Source organism: Ochotona curzoniae, unplaced genomic scaffold, assembly GCF_017591425.1.
Source record: "Ochotona curzoniae isolate NIBS_2020 unplaced genomic scaffold, NIBS_Ocur_1.0 contig_1014, whole genome shotgun sequence".
Taxonomy (NCBI): Eukaryota; Metazoa; Chordata; class Mammalia; order Lagomorpha; family Ochotonidae; genus Ochotona; species Ochotona curzoniae.
In genome coordinates this window covers 40,450,056-40,471,502 of record NW_024464920.1, presented here as the reverse complement: position 1 = coordinate 40,471,502, position 21,447 = coordinate 40,450,056, and the positions used below count along the sequence as shown (strand labels likewise).

The following is a 21,447-nucleotide window of genomic DNA, read 5'->3' as shown; positions in this document are numbered from 1 at the left end:
AGGCCATTAGCAGGGAACTGGACTGGAAGGGGAACAGCTGGGACATGACCAGCACCCATAAAGGATGCTGGCAGTGTCACAGGCAACAGATTGACCTTCTATATCACTACACCGACTTCTGAAGTGCAAGTTCTGCTCTCAGCTCCCTTTAATACTCCAGCTTCCTGCCAGGGCCTACACTGGAGGCAGGAGTTGATGGCTCAGGGACTTGCTAAGTCACTGCATGGAATGCCTATGTCCTATGAGAGTACACCTGCTTCAAGTCCCAGCTACTCTGCTTCTGATTCAGCTTCCTGCTAATATATTCTGGAAGTAGTAGGTAATGGCTCAAACATAGGACTCCTGCCACCCATGAAGGAGGTCTGAAGGGAACTCCAGGCTCCTGGATTCTGCTGGGTAGAGCCCTTGCTGTTGAGGGCATTTCAGGTATGAAACAGTGAGTTAAAGATTTCTGTTTAAAGTAAGAAAGGAAAGGAGGAAGGAAGCAAAGTGGGAGGGAGGACAGGAGGAAAGAAAGGAAAGAAAGGGAAAAATCTAATCCTTAAACATTCTGGGTAACAAATTTGTAAATATTTCAAAAAATTTTGAGTCATACTAGATAATTCATGACTGAAAACCCATCTCACTGATTATATAAGACTTTTAAAATTACACACTTGTGATTTGTTCTATAAAAACAGCCTTAACAACAACAAAATACAAATGTACCTAGATACACAGAATTCTCAACAATAAGATTATTGGGTGAATCTAATTTTATTCAATCAAGTTACCTGGATCAAGATAACAAAAAAATTGCATTCTTGAGGTTTATCATTCATGCTGTACAAATATCAATAACTACCTTTGAGATGCTTTGCTTCCCTTTTGGCAGCAAGTAAAACTGATTCACCAAAGCTGTATTATTTTTAAAAATTCCCACATCACACCATTGTCGTTCTCCTGCTTTTGCTGTGGCGACTGGATGTGAAGGAATCTCTTTCTAATTTCAGAGAAAGAAAATTTTGTGAAGACTCTCATTGAGCACTGGAAAAATTTCAAGACTTAATAAATTCATGCAGTGATCTACAAGTAGATCTAAGGGTAAACACAACATTAACAGCTCCTAAGTAAATCAAGGTCAATCGACAGTGACACAGGGACACCAATTCACACGTGGGGTGACAGGCCCTCTCCATGGCAGTAGCTCTGTCCTATCATTGTGGCTGCAGTTAGCATGCTCTCCAATCGTGACATGTTACAATGCCAGCTTTTTTATGGAACACTGTCATTTTAGAGACTCTTGGAAAATGTAATCCCTTTAGTGGAACACTGCAATTTACTCCAAAAGGAGGAAACTCAGAAAACCCATGTCAAACTGGCTCATTTCCAGATTCAAAAACAACTAGTATAACTTCAGTGATCTTTCACTTCAAATACCTGTGATTCTCCAAACCTAAAAGGAGAAAAAAATGTTCAAAACTAAAATGCAATCTGAATATATTTTAGTGTAAAATAAACAGAAGATAAAACAGTTTCACATTTTTACAACAAATTAACAACAAATTAACTTCTACCTTAAGCTACTTCTAGTGACAGGTGAATCATACCTATCCCTTGAACCAACCTTTCCATACTCTTTAAAAATGAGCAACTGTTTCCACAAGCTCAAAACAAATGTGCACTTCAGTTATTTCTTTTTCTCTTAAATGTGTAAGAGCAGAGGTACACGCTTCTGATTACATTTTTGTTAAGGTTATCACACATGACAAAGTAAATTAGGTGAGTTTTTAAAGTTTAAAAAGAAAGGCTTTAAACTTGTGTTCATTAAAGTTGCAGAAACTCTCTCAACTTTTATAAAACAACTGGCTCCAACTAAAATAATAAATGTAATTCTACCTAATGTGCTGTACAGGCTTAAGGAAAACAAAGTTCTTTTAATAATCCTCTGAAAAGAATCTAAGAACACTAGGACTTAACTTTCTGGAAAAATAAAAGCTGACAAGAATGAATAAATGCTGAAATCCTTAAAATTGAAATCTATAGATAATTCTTAAGGATCTTAAAAGCAAACAACTAGGTAAAATAAAAAACTCTTGGTCTCAGCAATAAAATTGAAATAATACATAAATTTTTAAAACATTCAAAAAGTACATAAGGGGGGTTTTTTAAAGCTCACAGTTGGCCTGACACTGTGGGTTGGTGGATTACTCACCATTTCTGATGCTGGCATCCCATATGGAGTGCCAGTCTGAGTCCTGGTTCTGTCTGTATGCCTGGGAGGGTGGCAGAGCTTTGGGAGACCAGGACAGAGCTCCGGGTTCTGGTTCCCAGCTTTGGCCTGTTGCAGCCCTGATGACTGTGGCCATTTGGAAAGTGAATCAACAGATAGAAGGTCTCTTTCTCTTTGTCACTCTGCCTTTCAAATAAATACATAATAAATCTTTAAAAAAGAAAAATGCCTCAGAAAACCCCATCATGTCCTTCTTAATATTGTGCTAGTGGCCCATTTGGTTTTAAAGATTTATTGATTCATTTGAAAGGCAAGAGTGATTTCTCTCTATATAGACAGACTCCATCTGCTGGCTCACTCCCCAAATGGCTGCAGTGGCCAGAGATGGGGCAGACCGGAGCTAGGAGCCAGGAGCTTCTTCTGGGTTTCCCATGTGGGTGTAGGGCCCAAGCACTGGTCACAGTAAATAACTCTTTTAAAAAAAAACCCAGAAAAACGAATTTTTAAAAAATACTATACTTAAATTTCAAAATTTTTGTACCAAAATAAGCATTTTTAATTCCACTTCTCCATGAACTTTCAAAGCATCCTCATATACATAGGTATCATCCTTACATAGTTAAGACAATCTTGATATGTTTGTGAGGCACTTTCCCGGCATTTTAATTTGATGTCAGGCAAATTCTCAAAGATTTTTAGGTAAGCAATATGATACTATAATATTCTGTCATGCTCCTATTAAGTAGTCATCCAAATTTTTCCCATAATATATTATCTTCAAACCATGGGTATAAATTTTATATAGATATAAGTACACATATGTCTGAAGCTACTTCAAAAAATTCATAGAAAATATAATCGAGAGCCCGGCATGGTTGCCTAGCAGCTCAAGTCCTCGCGTTGAACATGCCCGGATCCCATATGGGCACTGGTTCTAATCCCAGCGGCTCCACTTCCCATCCAGCTCCCTGCTTGTGGCCTGGAAAGGCATTGGAGGACAGCCCAAAGCCTTGGTACCCTGCACTCATGTGCGAGACATGGAGGAGGTTCCTGGCTCCTGGCTTTGGATCAGCGCAGCATCAGCCATTGAGGTCACTTGGGGAGTGAATCATCGGACAGAAGATCTTTCTCTCTGTCTCTCTTCCTCTCTGTCTCTCTGACTTTGCAATTAAAAATAAATAAACCTTAAAGAAAAAAAGAAAATATAATTGAAAGCTAAGTTTAGAGGTGAGTAGGTAGTCACTGCATGGGACACAGAAATCCTGTGTCCACGTGGCTGGTCTGAGTCCTAACCCTTCTGCTCCTGACCCTGCTTCCTGCTGAAGCACACTGTGGGGACAGCTGGGGATGAGCCACATGCAGTGTCCCTGCCGCTCATCGGGGAGACCTGGGCTGAGTTCTGCACTCAGGTCTGGCTGCTGTGGGTCTGGGGGAAGTAGACCAATGAATGAAAGAGCTCTCAATTTGTCTCTATTTCTCTAATTCTTTCAAATGAAATGAAAATAGATAAGTAAAAAATTTCTTTAAAGATGTTTGTACAAAAGATTTTAAATTTTACGCATAATTTTCCCTAATAAACATTTTCTATGAATTTTTCTAAACTTTTGGATGCACATGTAGCGTACGTGAACATGTTTCTGATTAGAATGTGTGTCATCATAGAAAAATACAAGAAGTAAAAATTACCTGCAGCCCCCAAAGCTGCGGAGTCCTCTCTTACTTTAGTATGAACATGTGTCATGTATGTGCAGGTACGAATGTGTCTGTGAATGTGTATACTGTGTGTGTGCTTTTTAACATGAGACCACAGCTCGTCCATCCTTTGTCACTGAATACACTGTGAGCATTCCCATTTAAGTACTTATTTTTAAAGTGATGTCAATTCATTAATAACTGAGACCTCAGGACTTTGTGAACTTATTTAGAAACTGCTCAGCATTTAAAAGCACATAGTCACTTGTAAACATGCAGCATGACCAAACTACATACTTACAGAGAATGGCATTGCTGCACCATGTGTCTCAACACGGCTGATCTTACTTGCAGGCAAAGCACATGTTTCATCAACTAAAAATTAAATAATCAGGTAAGATTTATATGCAGTCCCTTATCAAATGGCTACATTAAAGTATAATTTATAAACATACAAATAGTTAATATCACCTAATGATACACTTAACTCAATAAAGTTCATTTTCTTCAGTGTTTCATGACCAGCTAGCACTTAAAAGCATATTGATCAAAGATCAAACAGAATTTTTATAGCAACAGAAAGAATTTACAAAATTAGACTCAATCAAGTTGGGGAAATTGTTAATCCACAGGCTAGAATCAACGTTTTCTAATGAATAGTCTGCTGAATTTATTCGTGAGTGAGAAGATATATTCAAATTGTATTTCAGTGTGAGCTAATCTAAATATTTTTTGTAAGGAAGTAAAGATTATTTAAGTATGAGTTTAACAGAAATGTATTAGCTTCTTACATAATTCAAACCTATATGAAATGCAACTCCCAATTAAGACAAATAAGCATGATTAATTGTATACACAAGTGGTTCAAAACACAGTATGTGAAACGCATTTCACACCTTCAGCTTTGGTGCGGAGTGTTGGTAGTGAGGCTTCATCTTTAACCACTGCCCCGTTTGTATTGCAGGATTCAGTTTTAATGGACTGCTGGGTTACCATAGTTTGTGTGCTGGAAACAGTACTGGACATAGAAGTTTCAGAGACTACTGTTCTTAAGTTCAGGCAGCTACTTAATGCACCTATGTTTGCTGAAGTGTGAGGACCTAAATGTAAGGGGAAAAGATCAAATATTAAAATGACATAACTCAATATAAATCTTGGATTGAAACTTTAAAAATGTTATTCAGGTAACTACTGTATCTTATAGTTCTTATGTAATTCTGGATACTTTAGCCTTAAAATTATAAATATTAACACAGTAATTGGCATTAATATGAATTCACCATTAGGCATAAAACGTTCAGGAAAAAATAAAATCAGCAATGGCTATTTTTCTGAGCTCCCTCTTCTATTCCATACATCGAACTCCTCTAAATCATAGATCAACTGGCTTTATGTCTCACATCTTAGAGGGGAAAAAAGATTATCAGACATGAATTCCTTCAGTTTTTGGCTCTCTTCTGCTCCAAACCAGAAATGCGTTTATGATCCTCAGCCCACCCTCCCTGCCTTGTAGAGGATAAGCTAATCTCTCTCCTAAATTTAATCTATTCTCCTAAACGTTTGGTCCCATTCGTTGCTCATATTTGGGATTCTCATTTTTCAGAACAACTAGTTTGTTGTTCTTCATTAGCTTCTGAAGCTCAGCCTCTACATATCACCTACTCTCAAGCAAATAAATGTGCATCTTCCCCTGACCCACAGTCTCCTTCAGTTATCATCTTTCTCACCAGTTCCCTTCAGAGCAATTTGTATTTTCTTAGCTTCCTGCATATTTGCATTCTTAACACATTGCTCTTAATGAAATGGGTCTGGAAAGGAAAACAATGATTTCTAAGGAACACTTTTCATTTTTCATTTTCTTGATATTTCTGCAATGTAAACAGTGCTGGGCCTAGCAAAATAGTTTAATGGCTAAATCCTTGCCTTGCATGTGCTGGGATTCCATATGGGGATCCCATATATCTGCTCCAGCTCCCTGCTTGTGGCCTGGGAAAGCAGTAAAGGACGGCCCACAGTCTTGGGACCCTGCACCCACATGGGAGACCCGAAGAAACTTCTGGCTCTTGGCTTCTGGCTTTGCATCAGCTCATATCCCGCCATTGAGGCCACTTGGGGAGTGAACCAGTGGATGGAAAATCTTTCTCTCTGTCTCTCCTTCTCTCAGTAAATGTGCCTTTCCAATAAAGAACCAAAAAAACCAAATCTATGTAAAAAAAATTAGTTAATTTAAAATCAAATCTTTTTCTTAAATCTGTTCTTGCTCCTCTATTATCTATCTTGATAAAGAGCACCATCATTCATTTTGATGCTCAATCTAGAAACCTAGGAGCCATGATCAAACACTTGTATTTCTCAAATTCCACCAGTTGCCAAGCGTAATAGATGCAAGCTGCTAAAAGCCTCTTAACAATGTCCAGTCAGTAATTTCACCTCCACCCATCACTAGCCTACAAGAAATACTACATTCTTTGTGATAGAGGCTAGAAACTTTTTGTAACATATTCTAACCTGCAGAGAAAAAGTCAAACTCCTCCTGTTACGGTGACAGATGACCCTAACATTGATAGGTGTCAGTTCTGTGATATGCCACGCACTGTCATTGTACAACTGTTCTGGCTCATTTAGGATGCATTAAGATTCTGAAATCTTAAAGCTTCTGTTTGTTTGCAGAGATAACTTTTTCATAAACATGTAGAAATTCACTATAAGAAATTTAAGTTGAAGTCTAGGAACAAACTATGAAAATTATAACCAAACAATTCCCTTATTTAAGAAAGTCAACTAAACAAAAGTGCTCTTCTTGGGCCCGGTGGCATGGCCTAGCAGCTTAAGTCCTCGCCTTGAACGCGCCAGGATCCCATATGGGCGCCAGTTCTAATCCTGGCAGCTCCACTTCCCATCCAGCTCCTTGCTTGTGGCCTGGGAAGGCAGTCAAGGACGGCCCAAAGCCTTGGGACCCTGCACCCATGTGGGAGACCAGGAAGAAGTTCTTGGCTTCTGGCTTCGCAGCGGCATAGCACTGGCCGTTGTGCTCACTTGGGGAGTGAATCATCAGACAGAAGATCTTCTTCTCTGTCTCTCCTCCTCTCTGTATATCTGACTTTCCAATAAATAAGTAAATCTTTAAAAAAAATTAATCTTACTGAATTTGAGTCACTGAAGAAAAATTTTAGATTTATATTGGCTGTAGTTATTTTTTCTAAAGTAAAAATAAATAAAGTCTCATGTTCCTATAACAGGGATATATCATAATGAAATCTCCAAAATAATCTGAGATATTAAAATTAGAGATAATATGTAAAATATTTCAGATGGTATTAGAAATTTCAAATTAATATTAGCAATTTACAGGCTATCTCACAAATGCAATGGGTTAATCACCAGTTCTCACAAATCAAATTTGTAAGGTTAATGTAACAACTTGCTAAACAGTATTTACTCAAGTGACACAAATCTAGATAAAAAAAAAACAGAAATAATCCTTGCTCGAAATGACTATTCTCAGAAGTTAAAAGGGCTAAGTAACAGGATATTAAAATTGAACTCTCTGGCCAGTTTCCAATGTCATATAAATACTCAGCTTAACGTAAAATCCATAAAAGTTTAACAAAACACATGCTATTCAATGAGCATTTACTTATATTCTGACATCTGCTTAACTAGATTCTAGATGGTAAGTATATTATACAGAGGAAATAAATCAAGACCATATAATAACTCTAAAAACTCCCTAATTTTATAAAAAGGTTTAGTTTTCCTTCAAGTGCCATCCTGTACCTTCATTTTTCCTTGTCATTTCTTCCATGCTGTTATGGCTAGAAGCACTGGATGCCAGAGATGAACACAAGGAAGCATTGGAATCTGTTGATGTTTTGAAGTCTGCTTTGTTTTTCACTAAAATTCCTTTTATGGTTGTATATTCAGTCTTTGTACTGTTTGCTGTATCACTGATCTACAAAAAATAAAACATGTTACTACAGCAAGAAGAGCCCAGCGATATAGAAATACATGTAAAAAATAAGCAAATAATTTATCATTTAAATTATTTTGAAAATAAATTTACAATGTGAAATATTTTAGAATTATATTCTTAATTTCCATAGGATTATTCTTTTTAAATTTTTTTAAAGATTCATTTTTTATTTTTATTGCAAAGTAAGATAAACAGAGAGGAGGAGAGACAGAGAGGAAGATCTTCCGTCCAATGATTCACTCTCCAAGCAGCTGCAACGGCAGGTGCTATGCAAGTCTGAAGCCAGGAGCCAGGAACTTCTTCCATGTCTCCTACGTAGGTGCAGGATCCCAAGGCTTTGGGCCGTCCCTGACTGCTTTCCCAGGCTACAAGTAGACAGCTGGATGGGAAGTGGAGCTGCTGAGATTAGAACCAGCACCCATATGGGATCCCGGTGCATTCAAGGTGAGGACTTTAGCCGCCAGGCCATGCTGCCGGGTCCCATAGAATTATTCTTCAGGTTTTGCAAAGGTTTTTAAGAAAACAATTTTTCTTCACTTAGTCTCTGCTTTCAAAAAAATCAGTGTTTAAAGAGGAAAAGGAGATTACATTTTGAAAAAAAAAATCATTGTTTTAATAAGCACTAGCTAAGTATCACAAATAAATAGGTAATCAAGAAAAAAAAACACTAAAGCTACTAATTTCATTATTCTGGTCCAGGTTTCTTAACAGTAATCAAGCTTAGTAAAAACAAACAAACAATAGTCAAGCTTATATGCTAAATATCCAATAACTCCTAAAAGTAAAATCTTAGTTGCATGAAATTTTCATGTAAATGGTTTACTATGACTGAGTTTTCCATAAAGATGGAAAGACTGATACATACATGAGGAATCTTCAAAAAAATTCATAGGAAATATATGTTATGAAAAACTTATCCACTTATTTAAAAAGTATTTTGTACCACCTGAGCCTGGTGGGAGCTGTGGAGGAGCCGAGCCCACAGGAGCTGCTGGTAAAGGCAGATCAGGCTGAGTCAGAGAAGCCACAGTGCACCCAGGCACACAGGCAGTTGTGAGTCAGAGCTTGACCCAGGCAACCTGCTGGCTTCCAGCTGAGATTGCCCAACCACACTGACAGCTGGCAATGAAGCAAACTGAAGAAGCGCAAGTGGCTAAGCTACCTGAGCCCAGCACCTGCCTACTGTGTGAGAAGCTGGTGCCCTGATTGCAGTCACTTCTATGTTGGCAGCAGCTGGCATGCGCTAAGGGCACTGGTCCAAGAGGAACAATCTGCTACAGGGTGGAGCAGGGTCTACCCGCACACTCAGGATTACACCAAGGAGCAGCAATGTCCCTGTAGAAGACCAGTTCACCAAGAACATTCTGGCCAACAAGGAATGAACAGGTAGCCAACAGTGAACTGAACCTTCTACATAATGGTCTGCATGCACTAGACACTGTGCAGCGCAGACAGCATGTACCACACTGAACAGCAAAGTCAGGGTGAGCTAGGCTGTACCACACCAAGAGGTCAGTCTTCACGGCCTCTTAGGGGTGCTTCCAAGAGCACTCCCCACCCCGAAGAGAAGCGGTGAACAGCAAAATGCCTAAGCTGGAAGTGATCCAGGTCACCAAGAAGGAGATGAGGGAAGAGGATGAAGGGGGAGCCACCAAAAGGAGGAAAATGAGTCAGAAGTTTAAGAGGAAGGGAGGCCATCAGGGTCCTGGGGGAAAGTCAAATAGGGATCCACAAAGCCAGGAAGGGAAGGGGATGGAGATTTAGGGACAGGGTCAATCCCAGGCCTCCTGGCTTAGGAGGCAAGAGTAAAGGAGGAGGAAAGCACCCATAAGCAGGCAGAAAGAAGTAATGGTTTCACATATAAACCAAGAACCACACATGGCAACAGCGAACGTCCATGTACTTCTGGGATGCAGAAGGAGGTACCCCTGCCCTCATTACACTTGAGGTTGAAGGGACAGGTTCTGTCATCACCTCAAGAGAGTGTAAACCATCAAATCCACAAATTAAGATCTTTCCTCAACAGACACTGGCCTGAGATTACAGACACAGGAATTAGGAAAATGATTTGGTCAAAACTGGAAACTCTTCTCTTTTTAATTTTGGATATGAGGTGAGAAAGTTGGCCACATTTCAGAAACTTAATAGACATATTTATATATTTCTGCATTATTTTTCTAACAAGCTTATATATTTATTAGAAGGGGGAAGGTGGGGCCAGTGTTGTAGGCTGGCAGGTTAAGCAGCTTCCTCTCCAGCATCTCATATGGGCAAGTGTTTGCGACCTGGCTGATTCACTTTCGATCCAGCTCCCTGCTGATGCAACTGGGAAAGTAGTGGAGGAAGCTCCAGGATCCTGGTTTTTGCCTGGTGCAGCCTGGCCTGGTCGTGGTGGGCATCTGTGACATGAACCAATAGATAAAAAGTCTCTGTCTTTTTTGTGTAAGTCTGCTGTTCAAATAGATAGATTTATTTATTTAAAACAGAATTAGAAGTTGGCAAGGGAGACAGAGAGATCTTCACTCACTGGATCATCACTGAGATGGCCGCCCGCAAAGGCCAAAGCTGGGCTGGTCCAAAGCCAGATATCAACAGCTTCTTCTGCGTCTCCCAAAAAGGTGATGGGGCCAAGCCCTTGGGCTGTCGTCTGATACTTTCCCAGGCACATCAGTGGGAACCTGATTCAGAAACAGAGCAGTGGGCCCAGCGCAGTGGCCTAGCAGCTAAAGTCCTCGCCTTGAACATGCTGGGATCCCATATGGGCACTGGTTCTAATCCCTGTGGCCCTGCTTCCCATTTCACTCCCTGCTTGTGGCCTGGGAAAGCAGTTGAGGACGGCCCAAAGCCTTGGGATCCTCAACGCAGATCTGGCCTTTGCAGTCGCTTGGGGAGTGAAGCAGTGGACAGAAGATCTTCCATTCTGTCTCTTCTCCCTGTAATATCTGCCTTTGCAATAAAAATCAATCAATCTTAAAAAAAAATAAGTAGTAGTAAAACAGCTGGAACTCAGACTGGTGCTTAGAAGAGATACTGGCAGTGCAGGCAGCAGTTTTACCTGCTATGCCTCAGTGCTGCCCCCAACAATAAATCTGAAACACACACAAGAAAACAGAAAAACTACAAATATCTTCAGAATTGGATGAACTGGATTTACAAAAAACAGGTAAATCACTATTTAATAAAAGTTCATTTTAAAAAACACATTTTTTGCACCAAAACAAACTTAAGTTTCAATTGTTTTTTTTCCATGAACATTTTGAAGTAAATCTTTACAGTTATAAATATATTCCTTACAGTTAAATATTTTGGATAAGACTCTTCCAAATTATATTTTCTCTGCCTTTTTAAACCTACTATATTGAATACATTTAACTTTTTGTTAATATCATCAATGAAAACAACAATAATTATATGCCAATATCTACTGGTCTACTGAACTAGGAAAGTCACCTGGTTTCATTAAAATATCCAACATTTCTGCTCCTTTTAAGTTATCAGTTTCTTCTTATTTTTCTGCTTCTACCTTTATTGTTAACTCTTATAATTTACCTAAGTTTACTTGTTCACCACATAACCTGTACTAGCCCTTAATGGCAGTGATTATTAATAAATGATAGAAATCAATATGTCAGACATTGTGTCAGGTATCATGTTACATGTTTACAAATTCTACCTCACTTCATCTTTTCTTTTTAAAGATTTATTTATTTTGATTGGAAACTTAGATATGCGAGAGGAGGCAAGACAGAGAGGAAAATCTTCCATCTGCTTCTGGTTCACTACCTAAGTGGCCACAACAGCCAGAGCTGAGCCAATCCAAAGCCAGGAGCCAGGAGCCTTGCTGGGTCTCCCGCATGGGTGCAGGGTCTCAAGGCTTGGACCATCCTCAACTGCTTTCCCCAGGCCACAAGCAGGGAGTTGGATGGGAAGTGGGGCCACGGGCATTAGCAGTGCCCATATGGGATCCTGGCATGTGCAAGGTGAGGACTTTAGCCACTAGACTACCATGCCAGGCCAGACATGAGGTGATTGCTCCTAGAGCTGGGAAAAGTGAAACGGAAGGCTGCCCTATTGAATGCAACAGTCTAAACCCTGGCCTCTAGCAGGAACCTGAAGGAGTGGAGAAAGAGCATCCTGGCCAATAAATCCTTGACAACAAGAACTGACCAGGACAGCAAAACTGCCTGGTACTGCGCATGCTCAGTTGGACATACACAAATATTGAATTCTTTGTTGCAACTTGGAGTGTCAGTGAATTATAAAGATGACATAGATCGGTCTCCTCTTAATATCCCTGCTTCTGCTGACCTGGATGATACTGTAAAAAAACTGTATCACATAATACAATGTTAATAACAATTTAAAAAATGAAAAAAAAAATAAATATTGTGCACAAAAAAAAAACCACCTCTTTTGGGGCAGGGTGTTTAAGTGAATGCTCTTAATCAAACTGGCTGTACTCCCCTACACACACAGCTTCCAAAACTGACAAGAGATTGCTCTCATGTTACTTACAGGTGGTGCTAACCCAGATCTTAAGAGTCTACTAATGTAGACAGCAAGTTGACAGAAAAAGTAATCCATCTTAGTAATGCATCCATTAGTGTGTTCACAAAAACCTATTGTGAAATACTTCTTAAGCAAGAAACAACTTCACATGTATAGGTGTTTGCTTTAGGAAGTGATTTTCTCTAGTAAACAAAATACACAGTGAAGAATATATAAAAATAGTGGGTGTTCAGTGCAGTGCTAAAGCTGCTACATGGGACACTCTCATCCCATTTGAGGGTCCCAGATTTAAGTCCCATTGCCACTTCTAACCCTGCACCCTGGGAGACAGCAGGAACTGAGCTCAGGATCTTGGCTTTGGTCTAGCTCAGTCCCAACTGTTGCAGGGATCTGTGGCGCAACCTAATAGATGAAAGAATCTCTCTGCTTTTCAAATAAATAAACAACAAAATTCAAATCATATTTCATACACATTTTAACATACATCTTGGGCCTGGTGGCATGGCCTAGCGGCTGAAGTCCTCACCTTGAACATGCCGGGATCCCATATGGGCGCTGGTTCTAATCCCGGAAGCTCCACTTCCCATCCAGCTCCCTGCTTGTGGCCTGGGAAAGCAGTTGAGGACAGCCCAATGCTTTGGGACCCTGCACCCATGTGGGAGATCCTGGCTTCGGATCAGCGCAGCATCAGCCATTATGGTCACTTGGGGAGTGAATCATCGGATGGAAGATGTTCCTCTCTGTCTCTCCTCCTCTCTGTATATCTGACTTTGTAATAAAAATAAATACATCTTCAAAAAAAAACATAGATCTTTAGAAATTTTAAATGAAAGCATCTATATATTTTGAAATATCAAAATAAAGATATGTAGGCACAAATTATGAGGGAATAGCCTCTGCTGCTATGCCTAAGGGAAAGGGGTTCTCAGTTCAAGCCATTGTCATAATAGTCTGTGAAGCTTTTTTTTTTTTTAAGATTTATTTTCATTGGAAAGGAAGATCTACAGAGAGAAGCAGAGACAAAGAAAGATCCTCCATCCACTGGTTCACAACAGCTGGAGCTGAGCTGATCCAGAGCCAGGAGCCAGCAGCTTCTTCCATGTCTACTGTGTGGGCTGAGGGTCCCAAGGCTTTGGGTAATTCTCAACTGCTATCCCAGGCCAAAAGCAGAGAGCTGGATGGGAAGTGGAGCAGCGTGACACGAATCAGCAATCACATGGGATTCTGGATCATGCAAGGCATGGATCCAGTCACTAGGCCATCAGACTGGGCCCCCGCAAAGCTTTCTAAAAACAGGCATCTGAACATCATGCTAAGGATTCTATTTAATTCATTCTGGGGAAGGATTTAAGAAACCATATTTGTTTATCTCAGAGATGATTCTGATGTGCACACAGTGTTGAGGACTCTTAATCTAAGTAATAGTGCTAAAATTTTTCAAAAAATCAGGGCTATAACATAAACACTCATTTACCATTATAAATTTTGAAACTTACATTGTTAGGAATGATGCTATTAGGGCCTTGTCTGTGAGGATCCTTCCTGACTCCTGTAGGAACAAAAAAGTCCAGACTGATACACTCTCAATTCTTCAGTACAATATACTATAATTAAGTTTTTAAAATTAACATTTTAAAGGTTAAAACCAAACTATCTTTATCAAAGGCTTTTTTTTCTTAACAATTTGCTTAAAAGTTGACTGAACTCCTCTTTGGAGGAATATGTTTAATTTGGTTTTACTTTCCAACTACCTGTTTACTTAAAAACACCTTTGAGGAAAAACTGAAATATGTGTGAAAGCTAATTAAAAACAAATCCTAAAATAAAGCAATATTTCACATTAAGACAGTACATCAAAATAAACTCCAGAAAAAAGATTCTACCCTACATGTTTATATTTTCTACTACAGCATAATGGTAAGACAGCTAAGTTTCAGAATTTAAATTAAAAATATTACATAGACCAGGCAATCAAGCCTGATTAAAGCAAGACTAAACATACACTTTTTGGCAGAATATTTTTAAGCAGCATATGATTGCACATGCATGAAACTTATCTTACCCGGCATAGTCAGTGCTGCTGAAGAATCTAATGATGGAGCTTGGCATGGCAAGTCTGTGTTCAGTTGCAAAAGATAGCCCTCAACTGTCGGCACTTCATCCCACTTGACATGGAAAGAGTTTGTGGTAGCTTTGATCAACTGCACTTGCGATGGTGCTGACGGTTTTTCTAAAGAAAATAACGATACAGCACAAGTAAGTTTTAAACAGCCTTTTGTGGATGTGAAGCTATGGAAAGGTTAGCATTGAGTATTTTACCGATTTGCCCACAGAAGAAAACTCTACTCAGGTAAGCAGGATAGTAGGCCACACATAAAGATAGCTTAAGGCTCTGATTCTATTTACTTAGTTTTTTATAAAAATAAACCTATGGGCAATCCAGTACAAAATTACCTGAGGCATTAGATTTAGAAAAAATGTTTAATTTTAGAAGTAGATTTTGGGTAGAAATCAAATATTACATAATTGTAGCTATATTATTGAAAATTCTCTTTAGAAGTTAAAATCTTTTTAATGAACCAGTCATCTTTTTAGTCCTTTTAAAAAAGATTTATTGGGCCCGGCGAGGTGGCGCAAGTGGTTAAAGGTCCTCGCCTTGCACTCCCGGGATCCCATATGGGCGCCGGTTCTATCCCGGCAGCCCCGCTTCCCTTCCAGCTCCCTGCCTGTGGCCTGGGAAAGCAGTCGAGGACGGCCCAAGGCTTTGGTAACCTGCACCCGCGTAGGAGACCCAGAAGAGGCTCCTGGCTTTGGATTGGCATAGTATCGGCCCGTTGCGCTCACTTGGGGAGTGAATCATCGGATGGAAGATCTTCCTCTCTGTCTCTCCTCTCTGTATATCCGCCTTTCCAATGAAAAATAATAATAAAAATAAATCTTAAAAAAACAAAAAACTAAAAAAAAAAAAAAAAAGATTTATTGATTTTTATTGAAATTCAGATATACAATGAGGCCTTAATTCCTCGATTAAGAAATGTCTGCCAGGTTTCTTTATTATAAAGATACCTTTTTTATTTTGTGTTCCTTTCATACTCTATTCTTCGGGAAGGGGTCTCTAAATGCAATCAACCTTCAAAGAGAGTGGAATTAATACACTCCTCTAAACAGGGGTTTATCTACATATATTGTTTCTTCCCTTCATTTTATGGAAAAGAGAGGCAGTGGCATTCACAGCAAGTCTTTGCTATTGTGTGAGTATTTACCTAAAGAAAAAATTTTATTTAATACTCTTACCTACCAGTATCAAGATACCAAAGGTCTTTGCAGCAAACTTGACTATTCAGTGCTTTTTTATAACCATCTCTTCCACTCCAGAAATACAATCGAGTGCCAATTGCAACAGCACAATGTCCAGCTCTTGGTCTTGGTCGTGAATTTTTTTTATCTTCCTGAGAATCAGATACAAGGGTTGTCCACTCTGCTGTATCTAAAAAGACAGAAATATCCATGAGTAATTTATTGTTCTTAAACTATAAGATAGAAATCTTTTTTTTTATTATGAAATCTATTTCAACAAATAAGTCTTAAGAGACTCACCTAGATTTAGGTAAGAAAATGAACTGGTACATCTCCATTCACAATCATGAGACGAAGTCTCAATATTTTCCCCCTTATGTGGAACCCATCCACCAAAAATGTACATCCTGGGCAACAAAAAGGCAAAAATATAAGTAGCTGACTTAATTTTACTTCTGTGTTTGAAAGACTAAAAAGAACCAAAATTTTTTTCCCTTTACTCAAAGCTTCAGGACTATTTACTCATCTATCACTGTCAAGATAATAAATAAGATGAATAAAATAGTATTGCTTCAAGAATTTACAATTTTACATAACAATAATATGAAATAAAATTATTTCTCTCTAGTAAGCTACTCAAAGGGGAGGAATATTTCAATTATAATGCAGTTGAAAGCAATATATCTGCAGTATACTATGGATATCTCAGTAAGAAGAACACCTATATAAGCTATGTGACATCCAAAGTCAAACTCAGAATTGTGTGTATATGATTACCAGAGAGGATTAAGTTTCATGTAACTTTGGTCACTGACAGCACGTAAATAATGGTTTTTGTCTGGACTTTCCAGGTTCCTGAGATAAGTCTCAGAATTGCTGAAGAAAAACAGATGTATCCAATAGTTTAGGACCCATATGATTTCATGCCAACTACAAATGTTCTAAATATTCATCTTGCATAGTGAGGTTTCAATGGAAAAAACTTTCCTTTTTATTAAAGATTTATTATTTATTTAAAAGTCAGAGATACAGAAGTGGGGGTGGGAGAGGGGTGGGGAAGAGAGAGAGATCTTTCATCTTCTGGTTTACTTCCTAAATGACCAAAATGGCCAAAGCTGAGCCAGTACAAAGCTGGTAGCCAGGAGTTTCTTTCAAGTGTGGAACATGGGTGCAGAGGCCTGAGAATTTGGACCATCCTTTGCTGCTTTCCCCAAGCCATTAGCAGGGAGTTTTATAAGAAGTGGAACAGCCGAGATTAGAACCATAGCATCCTTTTGGGATACAGGCACTTCAGGAGGAAGATTAGCCTGAAGTGCCACCATGACAACCCCCAAATTCCTTTTGAAAGGGTTCTAGTGGAACCAGTGTAATGACTTAACTAGCAAATCCTTTACCTGCAAACAATGGCATCCAACATGGGTGTCAGTCTTTGTCCAAGCTGGGACCCTGCACCTGCATGGAAGACCAAGAAGCAGCTCCTGGCTACCAAATTTGGATTGGTTCAACTCCAGTTGCTGGCAATCATTTGGGAAGTGAACCAAGCAGTGAATTTAACATCTTTCTGCCTCTCCTTTTTCTAAACCTGCCTTTACATTAAAAATAAATACATATATATTTTTTCTTTTTTTTAAAGGGCTCTGGTGTTTCAAAGTTGCCCCTTGGAGTAGGTGCTTAGCCTAGTAGTTAAGATGTGAATGCCCTACACAAGGGTGTCTGGGCTGGCCTGACTCCAGCTTCCCAGCAACACAGAACCTTGAAGGCAGTGGTGATGGCTCAAGGAACCGGGTGCCTGCCACCCACACAGGAGACCTGCATTATGATCCAAGTTTCTGGTTTGTTTCCTACGGCCCCGACCCCTGCTTCAGCCACTGCAAGCAAAAGTGAGCCAGCAAATGGAAGCCCTCAATCTCTGCCTCTCTCAAATAATTATTTTTATCAATTTTTAACTGTATATTAAAATTTTTAATGTAAAAACTATTCCTTTGGTTTTGAGACTATATGTTTAAAAAGAGCTAGTGAAGTCATAAATTATAACTACTACTTTCCTAAAGCATTAAAGTAAAATGCCTATATTAGTAAGTATTTCCTTTAATTCTACTTAAAAAATATACCCAACTGTGGCCCAGTGGTACAGAAAGAAGAGCACTTGTTGATAATAGCAGCTAAGATTTAAGGGGTTCTCACAACACATTATGGAACGCTTTAAACATTTCATAAGTGTTAATCCATGCAATCTTCACTACAACCTTGTAGAGTAGATTTCACTTTAATCTCCACTGAATGTGTAAGGAAATTGACTTACAGATGGATTACGTTTCCTTGCCTCATGTCACACATGACAAAGACCAGAGACTTGAATTCAGATAATCTGATTACGAGCCTATATTGTAACCAGAACTCCACAAGACTGCCACACAAAATACAATCACAGAGAGCATGTACCTGCACGCAGACCAAGCGTTACCAAACGTATTCAAAAACAGCGAGTTAGGTGTGCCAGAGCTTCTGAGAACAGATTCACTTGAGAATGCCTGACCTTACACTGCTCTAAAGCTACTCTGGGGTTACTACTGTGAAGAAGGCAAACATACATAAAAGACAGCAGGATAACAAAAGGGCACAGAAGGTATGTTAGCCTCCACAGGCAAATCATTGTGGCTTTGGTAAGCACATTATTAAATTAAGCAATCTATTGCCAAGAAATTAGCAGCATCAATTTTCTTTGTGCATCTTTTTTTTTTTTTAAAGCAAAAGCAAAACTCAAGAAGATATCATACTTGTTTCCTATAACACTGGCTGTATGAAGGCTTCGTGGAAGTGGCACTGTCCCTTTAGTTTCTGGTTTTGACCAAGACATTGTTTCTAAAAGCAAAAATAAACATATTAGCAAATTGATCTAATAACAACAAAAATATCTCTACTTCTATAGTTATAAAATAAAAAAGGACTAAAGTAGAAATGTTCCCAAAAGAATTTGAACTTACCTTAAAATAAACTTTTACAGCTAATATGAATTACCAACCAAAATCTCTATATTTGAAAGTATCTGCAATGGAGAGGTACGCTTAGGGTACCACTTTTTGTGAATTAAAAACAATGTTAGTAAGGTAGCTGTTACAGCACAGTAGGTTAAACTGCCACTTGGTACTCCTATATCTTATATTGGAGTACGCAATTAAGTTCCAGTTTCTCTGCTTTCAATTCAGCTTCCTACTAAAGTTCCTAAGGACAGAAATGATGCCCAGACTACCAGATCCCTGCCACCCATACAGCAGATCCAGCAGAGTTCCTGGCTCCCGTTTCCAGCCTGGCCCAGTTCTGGCTGTTGCAGCCATTTGTGGAGTGTACTAGCAGAACAATGTTAGTTGCTTTAACATTTAAAATAAGAACATATTGTATAAAAGATAATCAAACGTAAAAGGCATACCTACACTCCAATCATTGATTCCTTTAATTCCTTTAAACCATAGGAAGCTATCTAAGTGTTGTTCCCTGACTAGCAATTATACTGCTAATGCTATATATTCTATAGATAGAGCAATCATATACAATTATCCCTAACAATACTTTTTAGCATGAAAGGTGATACTAAAAACCACTATTTTTATTTTTAATTACACAGGACAATAAATATACACCAGGACAACTTAAAGCAAACCAACTTACAATATTGTAAGTCAAATACTCATCTGTCCAATCTGATTGGTATCAACCATTCATATGACATTTCAGCTGCCCTTCGGGCTTCAAGTGCTAATTATAAATCTAAGTATAATCAAAAACATTTTAAAGCATTTAAAGATTTGTCTTTATCAATCATAACCAATTCCTGAACATGAATCAAATTAAACTTACCTAAGTCAAGTTGCCACAAGTCATCCAGGCGAGCACCACACATTCCTCCAAAAACATACATTTTCGGGCTTCCACTATCTTTCTTGCAATATACAACTGCTGTATGGGATTCTCTTGGAGAAGGCACAACTCCTTTAGTCACTGGAATACTCCAACCCACAACACCGGAGCCATGCTGCAGCTCCAACTCATAGAAATCATTTAAATATCTAGGATATCAGGAAAGAAATGATACATACACTTGTCACATAACTGAGCACTCTTGGGCGTTCAGTGGTAAACAGAAGAAATTTTTTAAATTCCGTCAACATTAAGAACAACTTTATTCATGACAATTGTGAGGTTTTAAAACAGAACCTGGAATCCTCTTAATTAACCCTGGTTTGTGATGCCTTGACAATAGGGCGTCAAAAACAACACTTGGTGACTTCTGAGGCTGGATCACAGAACGCTAACACAGCTTCACTTATTTCCGGAATGGTGAGTCACCATATAGCAAGCCCAACTACCACAAAACCACTATTCACAGAGGAACGCGTGAGGAGTAACGGTCCCACTGGGAATGTCCTTCAACAACCTCACTTGAGGCATTATTATCTATTCAAGCCTTCACATTTAGGAGTTCAGTCAACCTTTTACTATGACATGAAAAATTGTACATTGTCACTTTAAATTCCACCTCTGTTCCCAATTCCATCTTCCAGCTAATGGCTATCCTATGAGGCAGCAAGCAGCTCAAGTACTTGGGTCTCTACCACCCATCTGGGAAATTCAAACTGAGTTCCTGCTTCCCAGCTTCAAACTGACTCAGTCCCATTTGTTTGAGGCATCTGGGGAACGAATAAGTGAATGGGATATTTCTTTCTTCTTTTCAAATAAAATAAATGAATAAACAAATATTTTTGAAGAAGAAACTAACAATTTCTTATCTGTATGGATATATTTAGAGTTTTCAGCAAAATGACTTCTTGGGATAAACAAACTTCAAAATTCAGCCAAACAATTGTTTTGAAGAAGTGATCTCTGATGTTATTAGGAGAAAGAAATACAAGAGAAAGAATATATTGATAAACACTAGTAAAAGAAGCAATAATTCAAGATTATATTTAAAGGGATGTGAACTATGGTTGTAGCTTAGCTTCTCCATTAAAAAGGCTTCGCCTTGAACACGCTGGGATCCTATTTGGGCACCAGTTCTAATCCTGGCAGCTCCACTTGCCAACCAGCTCCCTGCTTGTGGCCTGGGAAAGCAGTCTTGGATGGCCCAAAGCCTTGGGACCCTGCACCCACGTGGGAGACTTAGAGGAGGTTCCTGGTTCCCGACTTCGGAATGGCGCAGCACCAGCCGTTGCAGTCACTTGGGGAGTGAATCATCGGACAGAAGATCTTCCTCTCTGTCTCTCCTCTCTGTATATCTGACTTTGTAATAAAAAAAATATATATATTAAAAAACAAAGAAGTTAACTTCTGGGACTGACACGGTGGCACAGCTAGCTAACCCTCTGCCCTGTGGTGCTAGCATCTTATTTGGACACAAGTTCATTTCCTGGCTGCTTCACTTCTAATCAGCCCCCTGATTATAGCCTTGGGAAAGCAGCAGAAAATGGCCCAAGTCCTTGGGACCCTCTGCCCACATGGGAGAAGAAGAAGAAGCTCTTGGCTCCTAGCTCCTAGCTTTGGATAAGGTCAGCACTGGGCCTTGTAGTCATTTGGCAAGTGAGCCAGCAAATGAAGACCTTCTTGGTATTTTTCCTATTCTCTGTAAAATCTGCTTTTCAAATGGGAATAAATCTTAAAAAAAAAAAAAAGCTGATTCCTTACTATCATTATACCTATAACAAGATTCAAGAATATAGAACTTAGGGCCCGGTGGCATGGCCTAGCAGCTAAAGTCCTCGCTTTGAATGCG

At 39.1% G+C, this 21,447-nt stretch overlaps 1 protein-coding gene across 2 annotated transcripts in view; it reads right to left on the bottom strand.

Moving 5' to 3' along the window:
• HCFC2 (host cell factor C2) overlaps positions 1 to 21,447 on the bottom strand; it is a 38,004-nt gene that overhangs the window by 6,033 nt on the left and 10,524 nt on the right. For both annotated transcript variants that reach the window (XM_040984667.1, XM_040984660.1), the window contains exons 4-13: positions 19,539 to 19,747; positions 18,461 to 18,545; positions 15,984 to 16,090; positions 15,685 to 15,873; positions 14,449 to 14,616; positions 13,883 to 13,935; positions 7,682 to 7,856; positions 4,801 to 5,004; positions 4,206 to 4,279; positions 845 to 982 (exon numbers count right to left, since the gene is read on the bottom strand). In XM_040984667.1, the coding sequence (XP_040840601.1) occupies positions 845 to 982; positions 4,206 to 4,279; positions 4,801 to 5,004; positions 7,682 to 7,856; positions 13,883 to 13,935; positions 14,449 to 14,616; positions 15,685 to 15,873; positions 15,984 to 16,090; positions 18,461 to 18,545; positions 19,539 to 19,747 (1,402 nt within the window). The remainder of the gene's footprint in view (positions 1 to 844; positions 983 to 4,205; positions 4,280 to 4,800; positions 5,005 to 7,681; positions 7,857 to 13,882; positions 13,936 to 14,448; positions 14,617 to 15,684; positions 15,874 to 15,983; positions 16,091 to 18,460; positions 18,546 to 19,538; positions 19,748 to 21,447) is intronic.